Source organism: Mustela erminea, chromosome 16, assembly GCF_009829155.1.
Source record: "Mustela erminea isolate mMusErm1 chromosome 16, mMusErm1.Pri, whole genome shotgun sequence".
Taxonomy (NCBI): Eukaryota; Metazoa; Chordata; class Mammalia; order Carnivora; family Mustelidae; genus Mustela; species Mustela erminea.
Window position 1 is genome coordinate 24,485,936 of NC_045629.1, and position 22,194 is coordinate 24,508,129.

General features: G+C 36.9%; 1 protein-coding gene across 1 annotated transcript in view; it reads right to left on the reverse strand.

The window, feature by feature from the left end:
* The window catches only part of TRPA1 (transient receptor potential cation channel subfamily A member 1), a 65,656-nt gene that overhangs the window by 23,651 nt on the left and 19,811 nt on the right, over positions 1-22,194 (reverse strand). Inside the window, exons 5-18 of the mRNA XM_032316738.1 lie at positions 20,575-20,683; positions 20,246-20,391; positions 19,695-19,831; positions 17,410-17,458; positions 15,509-15,608; positions 14,748-14,848; positions 13,402-13,571; positions 13,152-13,316; positions 11,392-11,506; positions 10,144-10,310; positions 8,399-8,492; positions 4,877-4,936; positions 4,143-4,241; positions 1,153-1,223 (exon numbers count right to left, since the gene is read on the reverse strand). Coding sequence (XP_032172629.1) covers positions 1,153-1,223; positions 4,143-4,241; positions 4,877-4,936; positions 8,399-8,492; positions 10,144-10,310; positions 11,392-11,506; positions 13,152-13,316; positions 13,402-13,571; positions 14,748-14,848; positions 15,509-15,608; positions 17,410-17,458; positions 19,695-19,831; positions 20,246-20,391; positions 20,575-20,683 — 1,583 coding nt within the window. The remainder of the gene's footprint in view (positions 1-1,152; positions 1,224-4,142; positions 4,242-4,876; positions 4,937-8,398; positions 8,493-10,143; positions 10,311-11,391; positions 11,507-13,151; positions 13,317-13,401; positions 13,572-14,747; positions 14,849-15,508; positions 15,609-17,409; positions 17,459-19,694; positions 19,832-20,245; positions 20,392-20,574; positions 20,684-22,194) is intronic.

Here is a 22,194-nt window from a genome sequence, read left to right on the forward strand (position 1 = left end):
ATTTATGGGGAGAAAGCATGAATTCCATGCTTTGCTTCCTCCTCCTCTGGAATTCCGCTGTTCTCCTTGGTAAGTGAACTTGGTCTTGGCTGGATTTCTTGTTGATCTTCTGTGGGAGTGGCCTGTTGTAGTGATTCTCAAGTGTCTTTGCCCCAGGCACAACTGCACTGCCCTTACCAGGGGCCGGGCTAAGTAATACCCTCGGGTTTGCCTTCGGGAGCTTTTGTTCCCTAAGTGCTTTCAGTAGAGTTCCGGAGGACGGGAATGACAATGGCGGCCTCCCAGTCTCCGGCCGGGAGGAGCCAAGAGCTCGGGCCCCACTCCTCAGTGCGCCCTCAGAGAAAAGCACTCAAGCACTCCTGTCTCCCTGGCCTCTGGCTGTGCTCCAAGCTCATATAGCCTGTGACCAAGCTTTTCTGTCTCTGGCACACAGTTCTGCCTAGAGTCTCCAAACCCCGCAGATCCCTGAGTTCTTCCAGGGGGGGTCTCCCCAAATTTTGTGGGGACCCCACTCACAGAGCAGTGGCCTGTGCAACGGATTATGGTTCAAGGTAACCCCGAGCTGAGAGCTCACTCCTCCACTCTGTCTCTGTAGCCGGCTTCCCTGTTCTAATACCTGCAAGCTCTGCGACGATACTCAGACACCCCCGATCCTTCTATGACCCCACAGGACCTGAGACCAGTCTGTCCCCATGGGGGCTTCACCCCGGGATGACCTCTGCAGCGATGTCCCTCAGTGGAGCACACTTTTTAAAGTTCTGATTTTGTGCTCCATTGCTCTGCTGCTTGCCCAGATCTTCCTGTTGCTTTAGATTCACTTCTTTGCTGGTCCTACCTTTCAGAAAGTGGTTGATTTTCTGTTTCTAGAATTGTTGGTCTTCTTCTCTTCGATCTCCTGTTGGATTTGTAGGTATTCGGAATGGTTTGATAAACTATCTAGCTAATCTCCTGCTACTTGATGTTGTCTCAGCCTGCTACTTCTCCGCCATCTTGACTCCTCCCCCAAACAACATTTTTAATACCAAAATTTGCCTTCAACACATTTCTTTTTCAAAGTATAAAGCATTAAGATAATAAAATCTAAACAATTAATAAGAAGATTTTAAACAAACAATGGGGCATTATTAAAAAGAAATACTACTTACTACCTACCATTTCATAAGTAAGTATTCTTTACATACAGGATGGTTGAGAAGTTCTATGCGGTTATGTTGTACCATTACCTGAGAAATAAGAAAAGATCAATCAAAATAAATCCTATTAAACTATTAATACAAGTTAAGCTTTTTCTTTGATTGTTTTATAATTTTATTTTAATACTGTAAAAGTAACACTTTTAAATGAAAGTCTGAAATATCAAAATTATAGCAAGAATGTATATTTTGAAAAACAAGCTAGAGAGAACCATTTTTTACATGTGGTTATTTGATTCAGTTTGTCTCTTTCAATTTCTCATTAGTTGAGATAGACTAAGCATTTTAATCTCATACAAAATTACAACTGGAAAGGATATTAAAGATAAAGAAGGAAGCTCTACACCCTGTTTCTTTCCTTGAAGAAACTCAGGATTATCTTTCTAGAAGAATTTTTTTTTTAAGATTTTATTTATTTGTCAGAGAGAGAGAGGGAGAGAGAGCAAGCACAGGCAAACAGAATGGCAGGCAGAGGCAGAGGGAGAAGCAGGCTCCCTGCCAAGCAAGGAGCCTGATGTGGGACTTGATCCCAGGATGCTGGGATCATTACCTGACCCGAAGGCAGCTGTTCAACCAACTGAGCCACCCAGGTGTCCCTCTAGAAGAATTTTAAATAGTATAGTACACATAGTCATTAAATTAGCTTGTAGATTATTAAGTTTTCATAAATTATTGGGAACTACTAGTATCCATTTCAAATTTTTTTTTCCTTAGTTGGGGTTGGGGGGAAGAAGAGGGAAAGAAAGAATCTTAAGCGGGCTCCACGTCCAGTGTGAAGCCTGATGCAGGGTCTGATCTCACATCCCTGAGATCATCACCTGAGCCCAAATCAAGAGCAGACAGTTAACTGATAGAACCACCCAGGTGTCTCCAAATTAATTTTTAATTATTCAAAAAATACATAGAAGAAGTGATGTCAGCAAGATGGAACAGAAATCCTAGACCCTCCTACACCCATGGAGAGAAGAGACATCAACTTAATAGCAATACCCGGAAAACTATCTTTGTGAGAAATACAGAAACCAGTTAAGAGGTTCGGGCACCCTGAGTGAGCCTGTAGCCAAGAAGAAGCACAATCAAAGACAGCAGGAAATTCATGGCATTTATTGCCACAGTCCCTCTCCCAGCACGGAGTAGTGAGATTAAGAGAAAATTCCTAACTTCTAGCTTCTCCCTGAGGAGGAAAGAGAGGTGTGGAATGTTGTAACTTTGTGGGGAACTTTCCAAGGGACAGGTTTCTGTCTTGCCTGAATCTAAGCACTGACAGGTCCATCTAGACTTTCAGACTTCTGTGCACAGTACTTTCCTATGATGGATCAGCTATCCTTCCGAAAGAACCCCTCTTGGCTCAGGTTTGTCATGTTTTAAGGCACTATTCAATCTTGCCAAAAGTCCACTAAGTGCAGTGTATCTATTCAAGCAAGCTGGGTTCATATAGATTATTCCTAGCCCGTATCTTATTAAGAATATTACTTTTTAGAACCTACAAAGATTTTATTTTCTCCTATTCTCACTCTTGTGGTGAAAACAATACACTCTGATAGAGGTATTGCCTATTCTTTAAATTACAATTTAAAAACCTCCACATACATACACAAAAATTCTCCTAAGTATAGCTGTTAAGTATAGTTACTTTTAGGTCATTTGGCTATTGAGTCTGAACTACAGTAACAACTGCAAAACATAACATACTCCAGCAGAGCTAAAATTCTTTGCATAAAGCTAGTATGCGAGTCAGTTTCCATTGCCAGCCTTGTGGGCATAAAGTCCATGTGACTCTGAATCTTTCCTCTTCCAAATACTCACTAAGCCTTCTAGATAACCACTTAGGTGATGGTTGATACCATGGTCTGTACCAAAGTCTTTCATGCAGAAACATTAATTCATTTAAAGTGAATGAAAATTCCCAATTGGTCTAGACCAGGGCTGTCCCATAGAACTTACTGTAATGATGGAAATGTCCTATATTTGTGCTGTTCAATAGAGAGCCCCAAGACACATAGTCTACTGAGCACTTGAAATGTGGCTACTGCAAATGAAGAAATAAACTTTTAACTTTACTTGATTTTAATTAGTTTTAAGTAGTCACATGTGGTCAGTGGTTACCTATTAGCACAGATCTAGACCCTAGACCCCATTTGGAAATCTAACCCTCAAATAGGTTTTCTTTTGCAAACACACAGTGTTAATTTGTTGCCATTGTTTATAAGCTAGGCTGCCCTTCCCACATGGCACTAATTTGTTGATGCCAATAGCTGATCTCTTTTTAAACCATCCAGTAACCTGTTTCCTCTGTAGTTGTGTTTGAGAGCCCTGATTTAGATGCAGTGGATCATATTGGCATGGTTTTTATTGTCCCGTCTGCTGGAAATATAAAAGTCCTTTTTGGAATAAGAGCTGGTTTGATGTTAGGTCTCTTGGGCAATTTGGGTCTATACTGTATACGCTGGGCCTGCTTTCAGATTGGGATCATTCTTCCAGAATGATCTAAGTGGTTCTGAAAGGTCAGAGTTTACCGTGGACCCCAGTGGTTAGCTGACTTGGAAGCTATGACTGTAAGTTATCAACCTTGAATTTTCCCATGGTTTTGCATGGAGGAAACTCTTAAATATATATGTTTACATTTAGGTGGACAGAGGTGGGGAGCAAGTGCCAACTGTCAGCCTATATTGTCTGTGGCTTATTGGATTGTAGGTTGGGGCAGGTTAATAATATGACCGTTAGGATTAAAGTGATCAAGAATGTGGAACTTTAAGGCAGATCAAATTAAAGCTACTATAGAAAATGACTACTTTCTTTCCTAAAAAATAAGGGGTTAGAACACATGAAGGACAGAGATCTAAAACTATTAATGTTAAATTCTTTCCAGGCCCCTTCCTGAAACTATTGTACCAAAACATTATAGAACCCATGCAGAAACTACCTGGTTAATGAAGACACCGGACTTACATTGAGGGTTGTAAGAGGCTCATATGTAACATCCTGTGCAGGTGTTAATTTCTTGGTAAATTCTAATGGACACTGAAGATATGTGAAATTATACTCGATCTGTATAAGATAAAATTTTGAAAAAATTAACAATCTAGTTTATACCTCCAAAATAGGTCTTGACAAATCAAATATGCAAGACTATCATTCTGCTGAAAATTGAGTAATTCAATTAAAATTGAGTCATTTTGTCTGAAGAATGTAGATTAAGTTATTTCAAAAAGTAAGTATCTTAGAGGCACCTGGGTGGCTCAGTTGGTTATGCCTCTGCCTTGGACTCAGGTCATGGTCTCAGGGTCCTGGGATCAAGCCCTGAGGCGAGGCTCCCTGCTCAGCAGGAAGTCCACTACTTCTTCACCCTCTGCCCCTCCCTGCCCCACTCATGTTCTGAAGTTCTCTCTCTCTCTCAAAGATGAATTCTCAAAAGATCACTTAGATCTTTGGAACTTCATTCTTTAGGTGGTACTACTGAAGAAAATATAAAGACTAGAAACAACCCTAAATAATGCTGTTAGAAACAATTAAAATATTGGGAGAAAATGGAGGAAAAATTCTCTCACAAGTAGATGATACAATTGTATGACAAATGAAGATAATAATTACCAACTTCTGAGATTGTGGAACTCTAGTAACATTTTAAATATTCATTAAAGAATTAGAATAAACTTTAAATTATCATGATAAAATAAACTTACATGGTAGTCTTTGCAAGACTTGTCTCCTGTGGAGGGGATTATGCAGCAATCTAAAAGGACCTTTAAGAAAGAAAAAATGGCTAAGATATTAGTCAGAAGACTTACATAAGAGACAGGATTTGATTCCCCTTCTAAAATTATACCAAAGATAGTCCTTTCCCCTCCCTTCATTTCTGGTGCCTCAAAGATAAACTATAATCCATGTCATCAAGGAACAAAGTTTAAAATGTAAAGTGTTTCAACTACCATTACATGCTTCAGAAACACCACATGATTCAGAAAATGTACCACGTGGTTAAGAATGAAATTACATTTACTAAAATTTGGAGTAAAAAATATTTCATTAGTTTTGCCTAAGATTTGATGTCCTGGGCTTCCAGAGAATATATAAAGGATTCCTTTGCTCAGCATCTTATAGTGACAGTTTATTGTTTCTAATTGTGATCTCACAGCTGAGCACTAGGGTCTTTCTTTGGTCTCTGTGTCATCTTCCATATTGCTCAAGCATGGAGTACTGGATTGGTTTCTGTACCTCACTTGCTGAGCAACACTGACAAAGTATTCATCCAGAGCTGCGTGACAGCATAGCAGGGAATAAATGTTATACACAGCAATACTGACGGCCCTCTACATGCTTAAGAAAAGGAGAGAATGTTTAAGAGATTATTAGAGCCATACCTCTAGGGTGTGTAGGAACAAATATTTTTATGGGGTGTCTATTAACATAAACAATTTCAGTCACCCCCCAATCTGTGTGTTGGCACTTTTCTGGCACCCCAAATTCATCATCCTGAGGGGAAAAAAAAATACTGCCCAGTTTGCCCTCCTGAAATAGAGTCTGGACACAAAGCCCCAGATGACCTCACCATTGTGTCCCCCAAAACTCATGGGGCATCTGGTCAACCCCACTTGCAATTGCAGGGGAGAAATAGGGACCCAGGCCCCACTGGGACAGCACTGCTGTCCTGGCTGGTCTCAAGCACCATAGGGACTTTAAAAAGTTCAATCTCTGTTGGTGACCCAGCAGTGACACTAAGGGTCATAAAAGGCATCATAAAAAAAATCATAATGAAGACAAAGCTAGTCAGTAGTGCTGTGTAAAGCAAAACCAAAGAAGCAGATCTGAGACTGAGAATTTTATAACCATCAGCACAGACAAAATAAAGATAGACTGAGGCGGGGGGGGCGGGGGTTGCAGATAAATGGGGGAGGGATTACGTAAATTATTCAAATGTGTCATCTGAGGCTAAACTGAAAGACCTTCAAGTTTCCCTATTTAAGGAAAAATTCACAATACTAAAATACAAGGAAATTGTAGAAAACTAACTAGAAAATATACAGTAGTGTGGGGCGCCTGGGTAGCTCAGTGGGTTAAGCCTCTGCCTCCGGCTCAGGTCATGATCTCAGGGTTCTGGGATCGAGTCCCACATCAGGCTCTCTGCTCAGCAGGGAGCCTGCTTCCTCCTCTCTCTCTGCCTGCCTCTCTGCCTACTTGTGATCTCTCTCTGTCAAATAAATAAATAAAAATCTTTTAAAAAATTTAAAAAACTTTTAAGAAAATATACAGTAGTGTAAAAAAGAAAAAACTAATAATCTACAATTGTGATAATTCTTAACATTTTAGTATAATTTCTTCAGTTCTACCCTATGTTTTCCACATGTGACTATTTCTTACATTTTTTTAACTATTTTTAGTAACATAGCAGAAAACATTACTGTATATAAATCTGTCTGTACCTATGATTATTCATTAGGACAGATTACAACAACTGGAATTACTAAGTTCCAAGACCATTTTAAATTCTGAATTTTTATGTTCCCTTTGATGAAATTTAAGCATCTGAAATGATAATTTATAGACTGGACTGGTTCCAGTTTCTTATTAGGTATTGTAAAGAAAAAAATGCATCTGAAGCACTTAGCACATACCACAGGCTTACTGAATAAATAAAAACAATAAGTTTGAGTAGCTGTAGTACTAACAACCACAGAAGCAGTATAAAAATAGTAGAATGTAGAATATACACCAAGCACCATTCTGAATACTTCGTATATTTTACCTCTAATTTTTAAAATCACTTTGCAACATCAGTATCAGCAACACTTTTTTAGAGGTAAAGAAAGCAGAAAATGGGAGTGCCTGGGTGGCTCAATCAGTTAAACAACTGCCTTCAGCTCAGGTCAGGATCCAGGGCTCCTGGCTTCTGCGTCATTGCATCATTGGGCTCGGGCTCTCCGCTCAACGGGGAGTCAGCTTCTCCCTGTCTGTTTGCCTCTCTACCTGCTCCTACTCTGTCTCTCAGATAAATAAATAAAATATTTTAAAAATTAAAAAAAGCAAGCAAGAAAGCAAAAATGAATTTCAGAGAGGTGAAATGACTTGCCTAAAGCAGCACAGCAAGAGGCAAAGCCAGGACTAAATCCCAGGACCATCAGGCTCTGAACCGGGCCCTATGTCTCCTGTGTCTCAATGTCTCATTGCCTCCTCCAGGATTTGAATATATTTTTCCCTATGAATGACACTCGACATCCTTCCTCTTCTTTTGATTATTCTATATCTATCCCAATCTTCAAACCTCTACCTTCCCAAGGAGGTCTCCCTTCTAGTTCCTTAAACACTCACATCCTCAACAGTTCATGAGTGTTTGTCTTGTTGTAGGAGTCCAGTCACATGCTGGGTATATGTTTAATCCAGCAGAGAAGCACACATTTGGAGGTCCTTAGAGACCAGGCAGATAGTGTAAATGAATAAACTGTACCAGCCTTAAGTGCTTCTTTCCCACTGTTTCTGAAATGTTGGCTCTCCCTGAGCTGGCTTTTGTCTTCACAGTTTGGGTAGAGGCAAATACAGAGAAATCTCTCTCTACTGCTAGGAGAGCAGTTTCACCAGAATGACAACATATGGCAACAAATAGGAGGCATTAGACAGAGTATACAAAAGGAAAAGTGTTTGCAATGGGAGCAGTGTTTGCCCCATCTAAAGGAAGCAGCTGCTACTAGCCTCATGGGGAGGAGGCCCAGTCACCAGACCTTCTGATTTTTACAGGAAGCCAGATATCTGGATCCTTAAGTAGCCTGGTTTTAAATGTTACCAACTACTGTAGCTTTGAGACAACAACATGCATGCCCCCAGAAAAACCAGCTAGAGACTTTATTCATCCAGCAACGACAATTAGTGGTCTTTGTTCTAGATTTGGATTATTTGAATAAAAAAATCTCCTGACTATGTTTTGCTAGATTCCACACAACAACTAACAGCATCCTTTAATCTGAGTAGGTCCTTATGAAATAATTGTTGGCTAACTTCCCTGGTTGATAGCCTATGGGACACAACAAACTACTTTAAAAATAAAAATTACTATTATTTACATTGTGATTACAACAATAATCACAATAATAAATCCTTATATATTATATTATATTTTATTGTATTATATTATATTATATTATATTATATTATATTATATTATATTATATTATGTCAAGCATCTACCCAGAAGCAGTTCTGTCTAGACAGCTTACTTTCATGCATTCAGGGAGGTATTCTACCATTTCCATGACTGGACATTTATTGCTTGGAGAATAATGACTAAAAACCTTAAGGCATTCTTCCCATCTGTAAAAAATAACAGTGGTGAAAATAATACAAACACAAGTCTTAATCTTTCTGTTTGATACAGCAAAGCTACCAGCTGATATTCAAGATTATAACTTTAGAAGAAATCTGAATTTCTTCTAGTGAAACCAATATGTGAATCAAGATCAATCCATTAATAGGATCTTTGTCCATTAATGGAAATTAGAAATGTGCACAGACTCCGGAATGACAGTTATAATCACTGTTCTTGTTCTCTAAATGCCTTCTACAGAAAGTGAGTTTTTATCTTCTTCTCATCCTGAAGTCATCCTCGTCTTGTTGGGTAGAGAGATTCATAGTCATGTAAATACAATAGCAACACAGTGGGCACATGATAGTTAACATTCAATCCATGTACATAATCATGTGTTGCATTAAACTACAAAACATGTGTCAAGTACGTTAATAAGCACAGATTCTGCCAGGAGATTGCATAGCCTGCTCCTTTCTTCAACACCATCCAGTTGGACAGAATAAGAAGATACTTATGATCACAAGGGGGAAATAAATCCCCAACAGGAAGTAAAGAAGAGACATTTTCCTCTGAGATCTGATCTAGGTCTTAAGAGACTACTTTTAAAAAGTACCCAAAGTTTCTGTTAACCTTATCAGTAAAATCCATCTAGAATATCTACATAATCAGTAGAAAACTTCCAGTTTTACATTTGCAGTGACTAGTGTTTCAAAGAAGTGATCAGCAGGAGGAACTTGAGATCAAAACACAGGCCTGATCTGTCTTGAATAGGACAAGGTTCATCTCTGTGTCCGTGACTAGGTGATACTGGGCCCTTGAGCATACCTGTGATTATACAAAAAGTTTATGTATGAAAAGTAGAACAAACAACCCTCCAACTTCATCATTAAAACTTCATAGAGTATGGTTTAAAAATCCACAACCACAAAAGATCCTGTGTTAAGGGAAATTCCAGTAGATGGCCTTGTAACAGCATGGGTATGCCCTGGAGATTATTATTTTATTTATTTTTTAAATTTCTTTTCAGTGTTCCAGAATTCATTGTCTATGTACCACATCCAGTGCTCCATGCAAAACGTGCCCTCCACAATACCCACCACCAGCCTCACCCAACCTCTCACCCTCAGCCGCTCCAAAACTCTCAGATTGATTTTCAGAGTCCATAGTCTCTCATGGTTCGTCTCCCCCTCCAATTTCCCCCAACTCTCTTCTCTCCATCTCCCCATGTCCTCCATGTTATTTCTTATGCTCCACAAATAAGTTAAACCATATGATAATTGCCCTGGAGATTATTTTCACCAACATTCAGTTTTGACATTTCTTTTGGTAAAAGAGTGTTGGGCAGATTCATGGAGATCAGGGCAGAGTGTGGTAGACAAAGACAAAACTACACATGCCTGAACCCCATGTGTCTTACATGGGTGTTATGAAGGTAATCTATGCTCCCAGAATTTACAGATGAAAACCAAAAGCCAGAGAGGTTAAGTAACATGTCTGTTGCTACCCAAAGAGTTAATTAAAAATTTTATGTAAACAATTGCTGTGTAAGGAATGTTAACAGCTGAAACTTATTCTTTTCCTATTTCCTCTCAGGTTGTGTATCATCCCATGTGCCCAGAGGACACTAAATGACAATGGGATAGGAAGACAGCATACCTTTTGTTCTTGATGGTCGTAAGAACCACCTCCTTCCTCTTATTGTGAATTGCAACATGCAAAAAGGAGGCCTGCTGCTTGTTCAGGACGACGTCAGCATCGTAGCTCAGAAGAAGTGCAACGGCTTTGGCATGGCCTTCCCTTGCAGCAAAGTGAAGTGCAGTGTTCTTTTAGAAAAAATAGAACACAGTTGGGGTGCCTGGGTGGTTCTGTTGTTAAGCATCTGCCTTCAGTTCAGGTCATGATCTTAGGGTCCTGAGATCGAGTCCTGCAATCAGGCTTCCTTCTCCCTCTCCCACTCCCCATGCTTATAATCCCTCTCTTGCTCTCTCTGTCAAATAAATAAAATCTTAAAAAAAGGAAAAATAGAACAAAGAAAATCCAATAACAATGGCTGGTCATCCTCTGGCTATTTTTCTGCTTTCATTCTTGAACTGCTTAAAATAAATTATTAAAAAACTTAACTATTTAATACCAAAATTTAAAGCCAGTGTTCAGAATCAGGCTTTGCATAATGAGTTTATAGCTTGAACAATGTGTGTGTGTGTGTGTGTGTGTGCGTGTGTGTGTGTGTGGTAGGGAAGGGGTGCTGTGTGTGTGTGTATATGGAATTCCATACTCTCTTTGTGCAGTGGGATGATTCCACAAGGATAAATGACAAATTTTCAGGGTAAGGATACTGGAGTGACCACAGTATACTTCCAAGAGATTTATGATCTTAGAGCAATAATTTCCAGATTTGGGGTTTTCGCAGGCTTGTGAAATTAAAAAAAAAAAATGAGATATAGCTAGAAGGTTGCCAGTTTTTAATTTTGCCCCATAGAGACATTTTAAAAAGCAGTGAAAACTCTCTGTCATTTCATGAAAGAATGTGCACTTATTTAATACTCTCCATAAAAAGAGGGAGAACTTCATAGCAGAATAAACGATAGTCCTTCAAATCCAATACACTTAGTTTTATGAAGACCTATCCCTGACTTCATTTTTCTTGGTTCACCGGGGAGTAGTGAAAATTCTTTCATCGATCTACATGGGCCTGTGGAGTCTCTGTGAGACTTAAGAGGTGTTCTCAACATGCATCCACCCCATTGGCATTCTTATTCTTTTCCCCGTGCAGAGTAAGAACCCAAAAAAGAGTACGAATGCAGCAAGGAAAGAAAGAGAGAGGCTAAGAAGGCAGCTTTCTGTAATTTTGGAAGTTTCTCCTACGCCAAGACATTGGGCAGGTATGAGGAGCACAATACCTACCCCTTCTTCATCTAGTTGATCTGTGCACTTCAAGTTAGTGTCAAGAATGACCTTCATGGTCTGAGTGTACCCGCCTAAGGAAGCATGATGCAAAGCAGTCCAGCCATTGTGGTCACTGTGAAAGAGTTAAGAAAAGACTGTGCATTCACTTCACAGGTGAATCGTGGAAAACGATGCTACCCACTGGAAAGGTGACAACAAAAAAGCCTGTCTGAGTTCTAGCATCTAAATATTACATATTTCTAACAAATGAGCTAATTTCAAGCTTAATGGTCTTAAATAACCTTTCTAGAATGTGATTCATACACACTTTTTAATTTAGCAGATTAACATATAAAAGCACATAAACATCTGGAGGTAGGTACAACTAGAGTTAGCATGTCTGTGCTGTGCATATTTTTTCAAGGCTGTAATGTACTTATACACACTATCTTGAATCTGGTTTTATTCTTTCATCAAATATCACATCAAAAATTTTCCATGATGGGGGTGGTTGGTACCTGGCTGGCTCAGTCAGTAGAGCACATGTCTCCTGATTTCGGGTTTGTGAATTCAAGCCCCATGGTGGTTGTACAGATTACTTAAAAATAAATTCTTTTAAAAAATTCCATGATGGTAGTATTAGTCTTCATGGCCACTAGGTATTGCTAATAATCATAATAATAATATCACCTTAAGATGCTTAGCTTAATGCTCCTTATTATTCTTCTAACTGTTCAGGTCTGAAGAGAGCATTCCTCTTGTGCTCTCAAAGATGCTTTTTTAATCCCTTTAGAAAATGTTTGTTGTTTCTAACAGAAGTTCAAGATATAAATACAATGAAGGCCTGTCATTTTTCCAAATTAGAGATGAAAAAAAAAAATGAGATCCTGACAGAATTTAATTTCAGTGCTGGTGAGCAATTATTTTAAGGTACAAAGTCCACATTACCATTTCAGTTATTATGATGTCATTAAGCAACAAATCTCTGGTCTAGATCCATTTTGTATCCCCTTTGCATGTCCACTGCCTGGTGGCCCCTTGGAGGTAGGAGGGAACTGAGCAGAGCATTCTTTTTGGAGCTGCAACCCTACTTTACATGACCAGTGCTCTGATTAAAAAAAATAATAATAAATGCGCTTTTGAACTTAGCCTAATAAGCTCTTTGCCTCCCTGCTTGTAAAATTAGAAAATAGCTCACCAAACTTCTATAAAACTTTTCTTTTCACAAAGATGTCATTTAATTATACTACATTTTTTAATGCTTAATTATTTTGTCTTTGCTCTTTTTGTTAGACTTCCTATAAGTATAACGAAATTTGGGAATTCTTCACGTCTGGTGTTGCAACACAAAAGGAGCTTTTCATGTTCATCATCCATCAGACTGAATGAAAAAGTCTGAATCTGTATGGGGTGTGTGTGCACATGTATCTGTATAAAGGGATGGTAGCATGATAAAGCCAAATATCAAGAGCTGTATTTCAAAGGTTCTGAGAACTACTTTCCACAAAGCCACTTATTCTGTGACCTCAAATGAAGTCTTCAACTTTATAAATTATGACATCTTTGTCAATCAGAAATAATACCGATGTGCCTTTTAATATTTCATATATGAATATATTTCATATATGAGAAGTCATATATGTTTTGAGGATTAAGTAAGATGGAAAAAAGTACTTTGTGAGAAAATCAACTATCATAATTAAAAAATAACATAGAAAAACAGACAGAATATGGCCAATTAAAAAGAATATATAAATATTTTGATGACATATCCTTACCTGAGAAATAATGCACCTTTTTTCAGAAGAAGTTGAACTACTTTATCATGCCCATTTTTTGCAGCTAGGTGCAGAGGTGTCATTCCATGAAGGTCACCTTCATTCAAAAGCCTCGTGTCACTCATGTCTTGCAGAAGCCTCTGACAAGTGTTGATTCGCCCATAACTTGAAAAAATTAGGTTTCATGTTCTCAAAGCAAATATTAAACAGAGAGAAAACATGCTCATATATTGTATAAACTGACCCTTACCTGGCTGCAAAATGTAAGGGTGATTTCTTATCTTTACTTTTGGAACGAATGGACACATTAAAGTCAAGTAGGTTATTTACAGAGACAGGAATCCCATGTCTACACGCATAATGTAGAGGGGTACACCCATCATCATCTTCATCCATTACCAGTTGTTTAATATGCTGCATCTATGGAAAAAAACAAATATTCTAAATATAGTTTTGTTTTCATGCTAATATACTATTTTTCAAATTATTCTGTAGGACAGTATTTCTCAATAAGGATCAATATGTGTACCTTGAGGACAAAAATATAGTAACTTAAAGGTACTAGAGTAAAATAAATATGGATAATGGTATATACTTTACCTCCCTAAAATGTATATTACTGTATTAAGGGCTCTGAAAAATCCTAAGGATAAGAAATGTACTTAACTGTTCAACTGAGTATTTTCTTTTTTTTTTTTTAATATTTTATTTATTTATTTGACAGACAGAGATCACAAGTAGGCAGAGAGGCAGGCAGAGAGAGAGAGAGGAGGAAGCAGGCTCCCTGCTGAGCAGAGAGCCGGATGTGGGACTCGATCCCAGGACCCTGAGATCATGACCTGAGCCGAAGGCAGAGGCTCAACCCACTGAGCCACCCAGGCGCCCTCAACTGAGTATTTTCTAAATGTGTTTGCTAAAGGCCACCCCTTTCAGCCCTCCTTTTACATTCTTCCCCCAAATAACACTTAAGAGCTTAATGCTAATTTGTTCTGTTAGGCCAAAGGGATAAGATGCTAAAATTAGGTTTACTTTATTTTTATATGACTATGAAATAAAAAGTGAATACAAAATGAGCACTTCATCCAATCAATAAATTATTTTTGTTTAAAATGTTCAAATAAAAGTATTTTTATTCTTTGTTAAAGACTTTGACAATATGAAAATCTACTTATTCCAAAAATATGATGAACTTCAGATATACCTCATAGTCACTCAGTATGTGCTGGTGAATATAAATATGGAGATAACATTTCAATCTGTCAAATCAAATACATATAAATTTTTCTTAACTGATGATGAAATACTGCTAATTGACTCATGCACCTGGCTTTTCCACTGATAAGCAATTCATAATGGTTAAAAGAATGAAGGAAAGCTGACTCATTATAGATGGGGATATATGGGAACTGCTTGTAACTTGGAAAATTCAATACCAATGAAATGTATTATCATAATCATCATGTGTTCAAATATGGCATCTTTAATTTTTAAATTCCAGAGTCAGACTTCATAACAATAAAAATCATAATAAGCAAAATTATTGTATTCTCCATTGAACCCAACTCAGTTATGGAAATTCACATATACATATATTACCTGCATAAACTCAGGTTGCAGATTTTTTAATCCATGAGGCTGCTGTACCGTCAAATGCAAAAAATTACGTCCAAGATGATCTTTTATGTCTACACGGGCACCTAAGAAAACACAATATAAATATAATTTCTACTTATTTATTTAAAGCATGACCTATGGTAGATTTTCAATTTAAGAAAATAAAAGTTTTTTATTTATTTAAAACTTTGTCAAACATTAACTTACAGGAAACTTTATTTAGATAACAAAACTGTATTTAAAATTGGTTTACCTAGGTGTTTGTGTGTGTGAGTGTGTGTGTGTAGGGGCAATAGAGACTAGATGATTTGTTATGTCAATTAATATATGATAGCTTAGCTTTTAAAGCATAAAATATAAAGATGGAGAGATTGGATATCAAAAAAAAGGACAGTAGCTCTCCACTCTGTAATCTTCACATCGGGTTAGTACCTACAATGGGGACAGTCAAAGCCTCCACACCACAGGATTAATAATTGAGAGAATGTAGTTAAAATGTTCATGAGTGTGCCTGCAATAAAATTCTTACTTTATAAATGTTGTCTATTGTTATTCCGAAATTTTCTTTTAAAAAATATTACACCTTTACTGGACTGAAAATTATTCCAGCCAGGGAAAGTATCCTATTTATCTTTGTATTCACAGCACCTGGCCCAAAACATGGTGCACAATAAATGACCAATAAATGTTTAATATTAAATTGAGTAGTAGTTCTAAAAGCTTGGCTTGGCCCCTCATAGTACCTTTAGAGAGTAGCAAATTTACAATATTCCAAGATGCAGAGGCAGTTGCTAATATAAGTGGAGAACGTCCTTCTGAATCGGTGCTATTAATATCTGCTCCCTAAAATAAAACAAGTTATTCAACAAAGAGTTTATGAACAAATTAGCTTACACTGCAATCAGTAAGCGATGTTAATTCATTAAAATAGAGTAGCCATTATAGAGCCAGCACTCAAGTACATGACTAACTACAGAATTACTTAGAATTTCCCTCTAATTCTTATGTTGTAACATTAGAAATCAAGACGTTCTTTTACAGTTTTTAACAACAAAAATTATCCTCACATGTTAACCTTTTGATTGACATCTGGCAACAGATCAATGTTACTGCATGTAACATCAATGTTTATGTTAGTAAAAATGTTACTAAATCATAAAAATAAAACCCTCCGACCTATAGCAACAGTTTAGTTCTCAATGTAAGAAAATACTTCTAAATATCCATGATAGGGGCGCCTGGGTGACTCAGTGGTTAAGCCGCTGCCTTCGGCTCAGATCATGATCTCGGGGTCCTGGGATTGAGCCCCACATCGGGCCCTCTGCTCAGCAGGGAGCCTGCTTCCTCCTCTTTCTCTGACTGCCTCTCTGCCTGCTTGTGATCTCTCTCTGTCAAATAAATAAATAAAATCTTTTAAAAATAAATAAATAAATAAATATCCATGATATATCCATGATAAATCTTCCAAATTTATTGCATATGTGATTTTTAAAACATTCATAAGTAGTTGTTCACTTTTTTAAAAAAATCCATTTCATCTGAAATAGATGAACTGAAACAACTAAACTGAACTAATTCAGATCCTACAGTGAAATTTTAGCCAAATATTTGAGACAATTTATATTTAAAAGTCACAGATATTTTAAATGACTAAGAGTCAGTATTTACCATGATGTGTTAATTATAATACTTTACATGACCAGAAACAGGGCTTAAAAAAGTTCATGGAAAGAATTCTATCTTTTGGACAGGATAATAAAAATAACTTCAGCTCCAGCTGTGGCTAGTTCCCTGTTTGGGGGGGTGGGGCGGGGACCCAGCAAGTACAGACGAATGATAGCACCAGCAGCCCCTTTGAAAATCTCATGTTGGTTAGTGAGGTTGCCAGGTGACATGGCTGCATTTATAGGAAACCATGCATGACAAAACTACGGCATATAATGAATCTTTCCAGGATCCCTCTATGTAAATATCACAATTTCAATAGTAGCTATTCACAACAAACACTACAATAGAATTACACTTTTGCTGATACAGTGGGGCTTCAATAAATACATCATATATTCGTTTGTGTAAACGACTTGTTAAAATTTAACTCAAAAGCCAACTGAGTAAGTACCCTTCTCAGAATGAAAAAGACTGTGTGCTTTCACTTGTGGCAGACTTTAGACAGTATTTTTAATTTCTCAGTTTTTCCTTGTTTGAAAGATGGCACTGAGGCAGCTGGGTAGAAGCTTACAGTGAACGGTGGAGGCTACTCGTGCTGCCTATCCTGCTTCCACCAGGAAAGCTTGTTGTGCATGGAAGAGTCATCAGAGTTGCGAAGCCTAACCCTCTTCTAGGACTGGTTCACAGAACTGTCCTTGCCATGTACTCACCAACCCCCAACACTAAAAACATGGATCCAGGTATCAAAAGTACACTTTGGTACTTCTGACCAACTACACGGCAATGACATCTGGCCAGGAATGTATTCATACACAATACAGCCTATTTGTAAATGTGTCAGTCATCTTTTTGTAAACTTTTTTGCTTAGAAGCAACAAATTAAAGTTCGGCTTATTTGAACATTTGTATTATTTAATTATATGATTGTTCAACTGAAAATAGTAATAAAATAAAAAACTGTCCATGGAATAGTTACCACTGAAATTAAGTAGCCTGCCAGTTCATGGTGATCAAATAGTGAGGCTCTGCAAAGAGAGTGACACACATATTAAGGGACTACTGATAGAGAAAATAAAGCTACTATACTGCACTTAAAAGGTCAATTAAAATGATCATTTAACAACATAATAAAATGCTAGGCAATCAATAACCTTCCAAAATGTGTAACTGACTGTGAGGAGGATAATATTTTCAAAGTCAAAGAACAGAGAAAGTTCAAATACATCACAAGATTTCCCTCCTCATCTTTTAGTAAAATGATTTTCTCCTTGTAAAATCACCATGAAGATGTGAAGTGAATAGTAACAGCTGTCCTAAGAGCTGAAAACAAAAGACAGAGGAACTGGTTGTTATCACCATGATCATGGGGAATAAAAACAGCTGCATACAAGGTGCACCTAAAATTCACTGGCAGTGTTCCAAATGCCCTCTTTGCCAAAAGTTAAAAGGCAGCACTACTTTCCTAAGGTTTTATGAAGCCAAAAACAAATTGTGGGGAACACTGAAGTCACTTTGGTATTATCTCACAACCAGTCATAAGGATAATATTAATAAAGCAAGTAAAAACTTTCAATCTACATTACAGCATCTCTGTAATAAATATTAATACTAATGACTGAAAATTTTGTTTCCTATTGCAAATCTTCTTTCTTTGTTCCTATTTAAGATGATCTCAGCTATTTAGCCTTTGTATATAAATTTTAGAACTGGCTTGTCAATTTTCACCCCAAATTCACAAGAGGTTGTATTACATTTAAATTACATTAAATATGTTTAGCAACTGTAGAAAATGAATAACAACATTAAGGCCCCATTTGACTTGTTCTTCTCTCTCCCCAGTCTAGAGTTTTGCTACTCAAACTGTGGACTGCAGACCAGCGCTGGCACCCCCTGGGAGAGGTCCATTAAAAATGCAGATTCTCAGGAGATCTTAACATTGAGGCTGGGAGAGGTTAATGACTTTCCAAATATTAGACAGCCAGGTAGGGCTGGCACCCTATTCCCCTTTCTCCAAAGTTCACTGTTTCAGTCATAACAAGGAACTGGGGTCTTTGCACTATGATAACTAAAAGAATTCTAGCCCAAAGAGCAAACTTCACTTTGAAGCTCAACATAAACTCCAAATGTCACTGGCTATTAAAAGGACATTCCAGGATTATAGATCAGTATTAGGTTAATCAGAATTGGACTGAATGGATGCAAGAAATCTACAGCCAATCCAAGTTGAGTATGTCCAGCTAGAGTAGTCACCAGGTTGAGGACACTTACACGTCAGGCGAATGATTTATTTTTCTAAAATAATTCCTTCTTTTGCATACTTGTACATTAAAGCTGTGACCCAAATGGACACATTTTATTTACATCTTGATCACTGGGTTTCTAAATTGGCTTAAACCTGGAAATAGTTTATAACATTTTAAAAAGTTCCCGAGACCATCCCAAAGAAGCTGGGAGTTTATAAATTACTGCCCTGATACTAATACACGGGTGTTTGAGAATCTCCAGTCTGGAGGTTAATCAATTGTTTTTGTTCTGATGTAATAGCCATTTTCATATCACCAACCTTTTACTCACAAATGCCAGTTTGTGTGTGTGTGAGAGAGAGAGTCAGGGACAGAGAGAGGGAAGGCTCGTCTCAGCTACTTCTTTCACTCACACAGGAAGTATTTACTCCTGTTTTCCCTTCTCAGTCCATACTGCCTGCTTTCTGTCTTTGCATCTAGCAAGCCTACAGTTTCAGATGCTTTTTTTCTCTGATGTGTATTTCTGTTAAACTCTCATCTTATTTGGAGCTTGGCCACCATCTCCTAAAAACTGTTTTGAAAATATTTATAACTATGAGGGTGAGTGGAAAGGGTAAGGAACAGTGGAACATCCAGATGTATCTGCTCCATTATCTCCACTAAAAATAAGGAAAAGATAACACATAAGGAATTGAAACAAATAAGAAAAGGCTTAGAAAAGCATGTATGTTGCTATCCAGAGCATATAAAAGATTAATCTTGAGCCTATATTCACTGGCCTAAGAAACAATCCAGAACATGCCACTGGAGACTTTATTCTTAGAAAATCTATTTAACACTCTAATTCCAGAGGAACATAGAGATTCCATTTGAAACATAGGATCTGTATCTCTGTTCTGTTCTTTTCTTTTAAATGATAGAATTTCCGCTACTATGAGTGCTAACTTTTTCTTGGAGGGTACACTTTAACACACGCAGACTAAAAACTTGTACACCCAATGATAGGCAGGAAACTTGCCTGTGAAGGAGTGTCTCATGATTTCCATCCACTGCGTTGACGATATCACTGCTACCAGAATAAGAGGATATCATCAGCTTAACAATCTCAGTGGCTCCCTGGGTGGCAGCAAAATGAAGGGGTGTGCACTTCCCATTCTGCAAAGAGTTTTAATATCAGAACCAATATTTAAGTCCAAATTTAAGGATATAACCTAAATTCAGCTGTGAGTTTTTTCTTCCTAGATCAACAAAATCAAGCATTAATATAAGATTCACAGTGAACAATTCTGCTTCCTTGAAATCTGAGAGCTTTTGACAGCTCTGACAGTACCTCTACTATCATTATCAGTATCATTATCCGCCCATATTTGTGTTTGAAAGTGTTGTGGGTAGCTCTCAGAATTCTTTGGCTAGGTTGAAATGTGATATTCTCTTGTTCTGCTTCTACCTGAACAGCAAAAAATGATGCCTGCTGCAACCTAAGTTAACTGTAAAAGAGCAATAAAGCATTTTGGAGACAAATTTATGACAACCCTAAATAAAAGCAGCATGTAGAACATGAGCAATTACTTCCATCAGTTCCAACTGTGCACCGTTGTCCAAGCACATTTTAATCATCTCCAAGTCACCACTTTGAACAGCCATGTGCAGGGGGCTAGATTTCCCATTATTCACAAAGTTAATGTGAGACTGTCTACTATATCCATGTTCTTCACCTTCAGAGGAAAATAGAATTCAAAAGAACAAACATTATAAATACAAGGATTTTTTTTTTAAAAAGGATATTTAGACTTATATAAAAGCCTTTATGTAAACTCTATTAAATATTTTTTCAAATTAATAGCATCGAGTAAAACAGGCTTCTTTATAGTACATAATGTATGAAAACTTCTACTCACCAAACTTTAATATTATTTCCATGCATTTTTTGGCACCTGAGAATGCAGCCTGGTGAATAGGGAAACATCCCCATTTATTTGATTTACATGGCTGAGCTCCTTTATTTAACTGGAAGAAAAGAAAGGAGAAAAAAAAAAGTCAACTGATCCAAGCAAAAACCCAAATCACAAGGATAAACAAGAATTAATTGCCACTCTTAGGTCATTACATTATTCTGTGCCTAAGTAACACTATATAGAAAAGGTTCATAGGACAGGAAATCTGGGGAAGAAGGTAATTGTGGAAGGAGGCTAGGATTATGAACTAGAGATACTTTGTATTTTCCAAAGATGAAGTAACAATGTAGTCACAAAAATATTAATCTTGATACTCCAACTAAAGTCAACATATTTTTCAATGAAATTAATGAAGTGTTTTAAAACATTACCATGACCTCGCCTATATCTACGTTCAATACATAAATAAAGTGATATTTCCCAAATTCCTTTCCTCTCATTTATATAAAATTAATAAATGGTAAGACCAGCACTCTTGTTAAACTATGAAAATCAGGTATTTTCATTATTGGAAATTCTCTACTAAAAGAATGAAATTCAGGTATTTTCATTAGTAGAAATTCTCTACTAAAGGAATATTACCTTGATCTCTGAGTCCATTATTTTCAACTAACATTTTTTATACAAGCAGGAAGCTGTGAAGAAGCAAATATTACCTACACTCTCACTTCTGAGGAACACTGTTGGTTTACATTTTAGGAAACAACTGTTTTTGTCTTATTTCTTTTCAAAAGTAATTTTGTGTACACTGTGTGATCATTTTGTTCAAAAAGTTCTACATTCTTTAAAAATATGATTTTTTAAGTACATATTGCATTTTTGGATACACAAAACTTTATACAATAAATCCCTATTACTGAACTTCTGCTTTTTTTCAAATTTTCTCCCTCTGATATATGTACTACTAGCATTAATATCAATAATAGGTTTAATTATCTCCTTGGAATATATTCCAAGAATTGAAATTGGTGAATCAAAAAGTATTCACACCCACAGTGAATGAAATTCTTTGATTCATCAAAATTTCTCTAACCCTGAATATCAAATCAATAACTTTGTTTCCTCCAATTTAAGAGATTAAAAAAAAACAACCTCATTATTTCAATAGGTTTCTCTGTATTAGAGAAACTAATTAAACTTCATGTGTTCCTGGCCAATTTTCTGTAGCCTTTTCCTTACAGATTTATAAGAATACCTTAAAGATACATTTTTATCCATTTAAAGATAAAGAAATGGGTAATCATATGCTTAGTCTGTTCACATCAACTGGTGTGCTATAATCAGATACTAAACTATTTGTACATTCCCTGGATAAAGCCAATGAAGTACTCTTTTAATGATTAAAATCAATTTTGCTAGTATTTTTAAGATTTTTGCATCTATATGTTTATATGTAAAATTGGTCTAAGTTGCCAGGAAAACTGGCAAATTTTAGAATTGTTACATTTGCTTCTTAATATTAAACTGGATATTTTCACTCTTTTCTTGTGTTATAAAATAGTTACCTGAAATGAAAACCTTTTCCTTACAAGTTTGAAAGAACTTATAGAATCTATAAAAGCT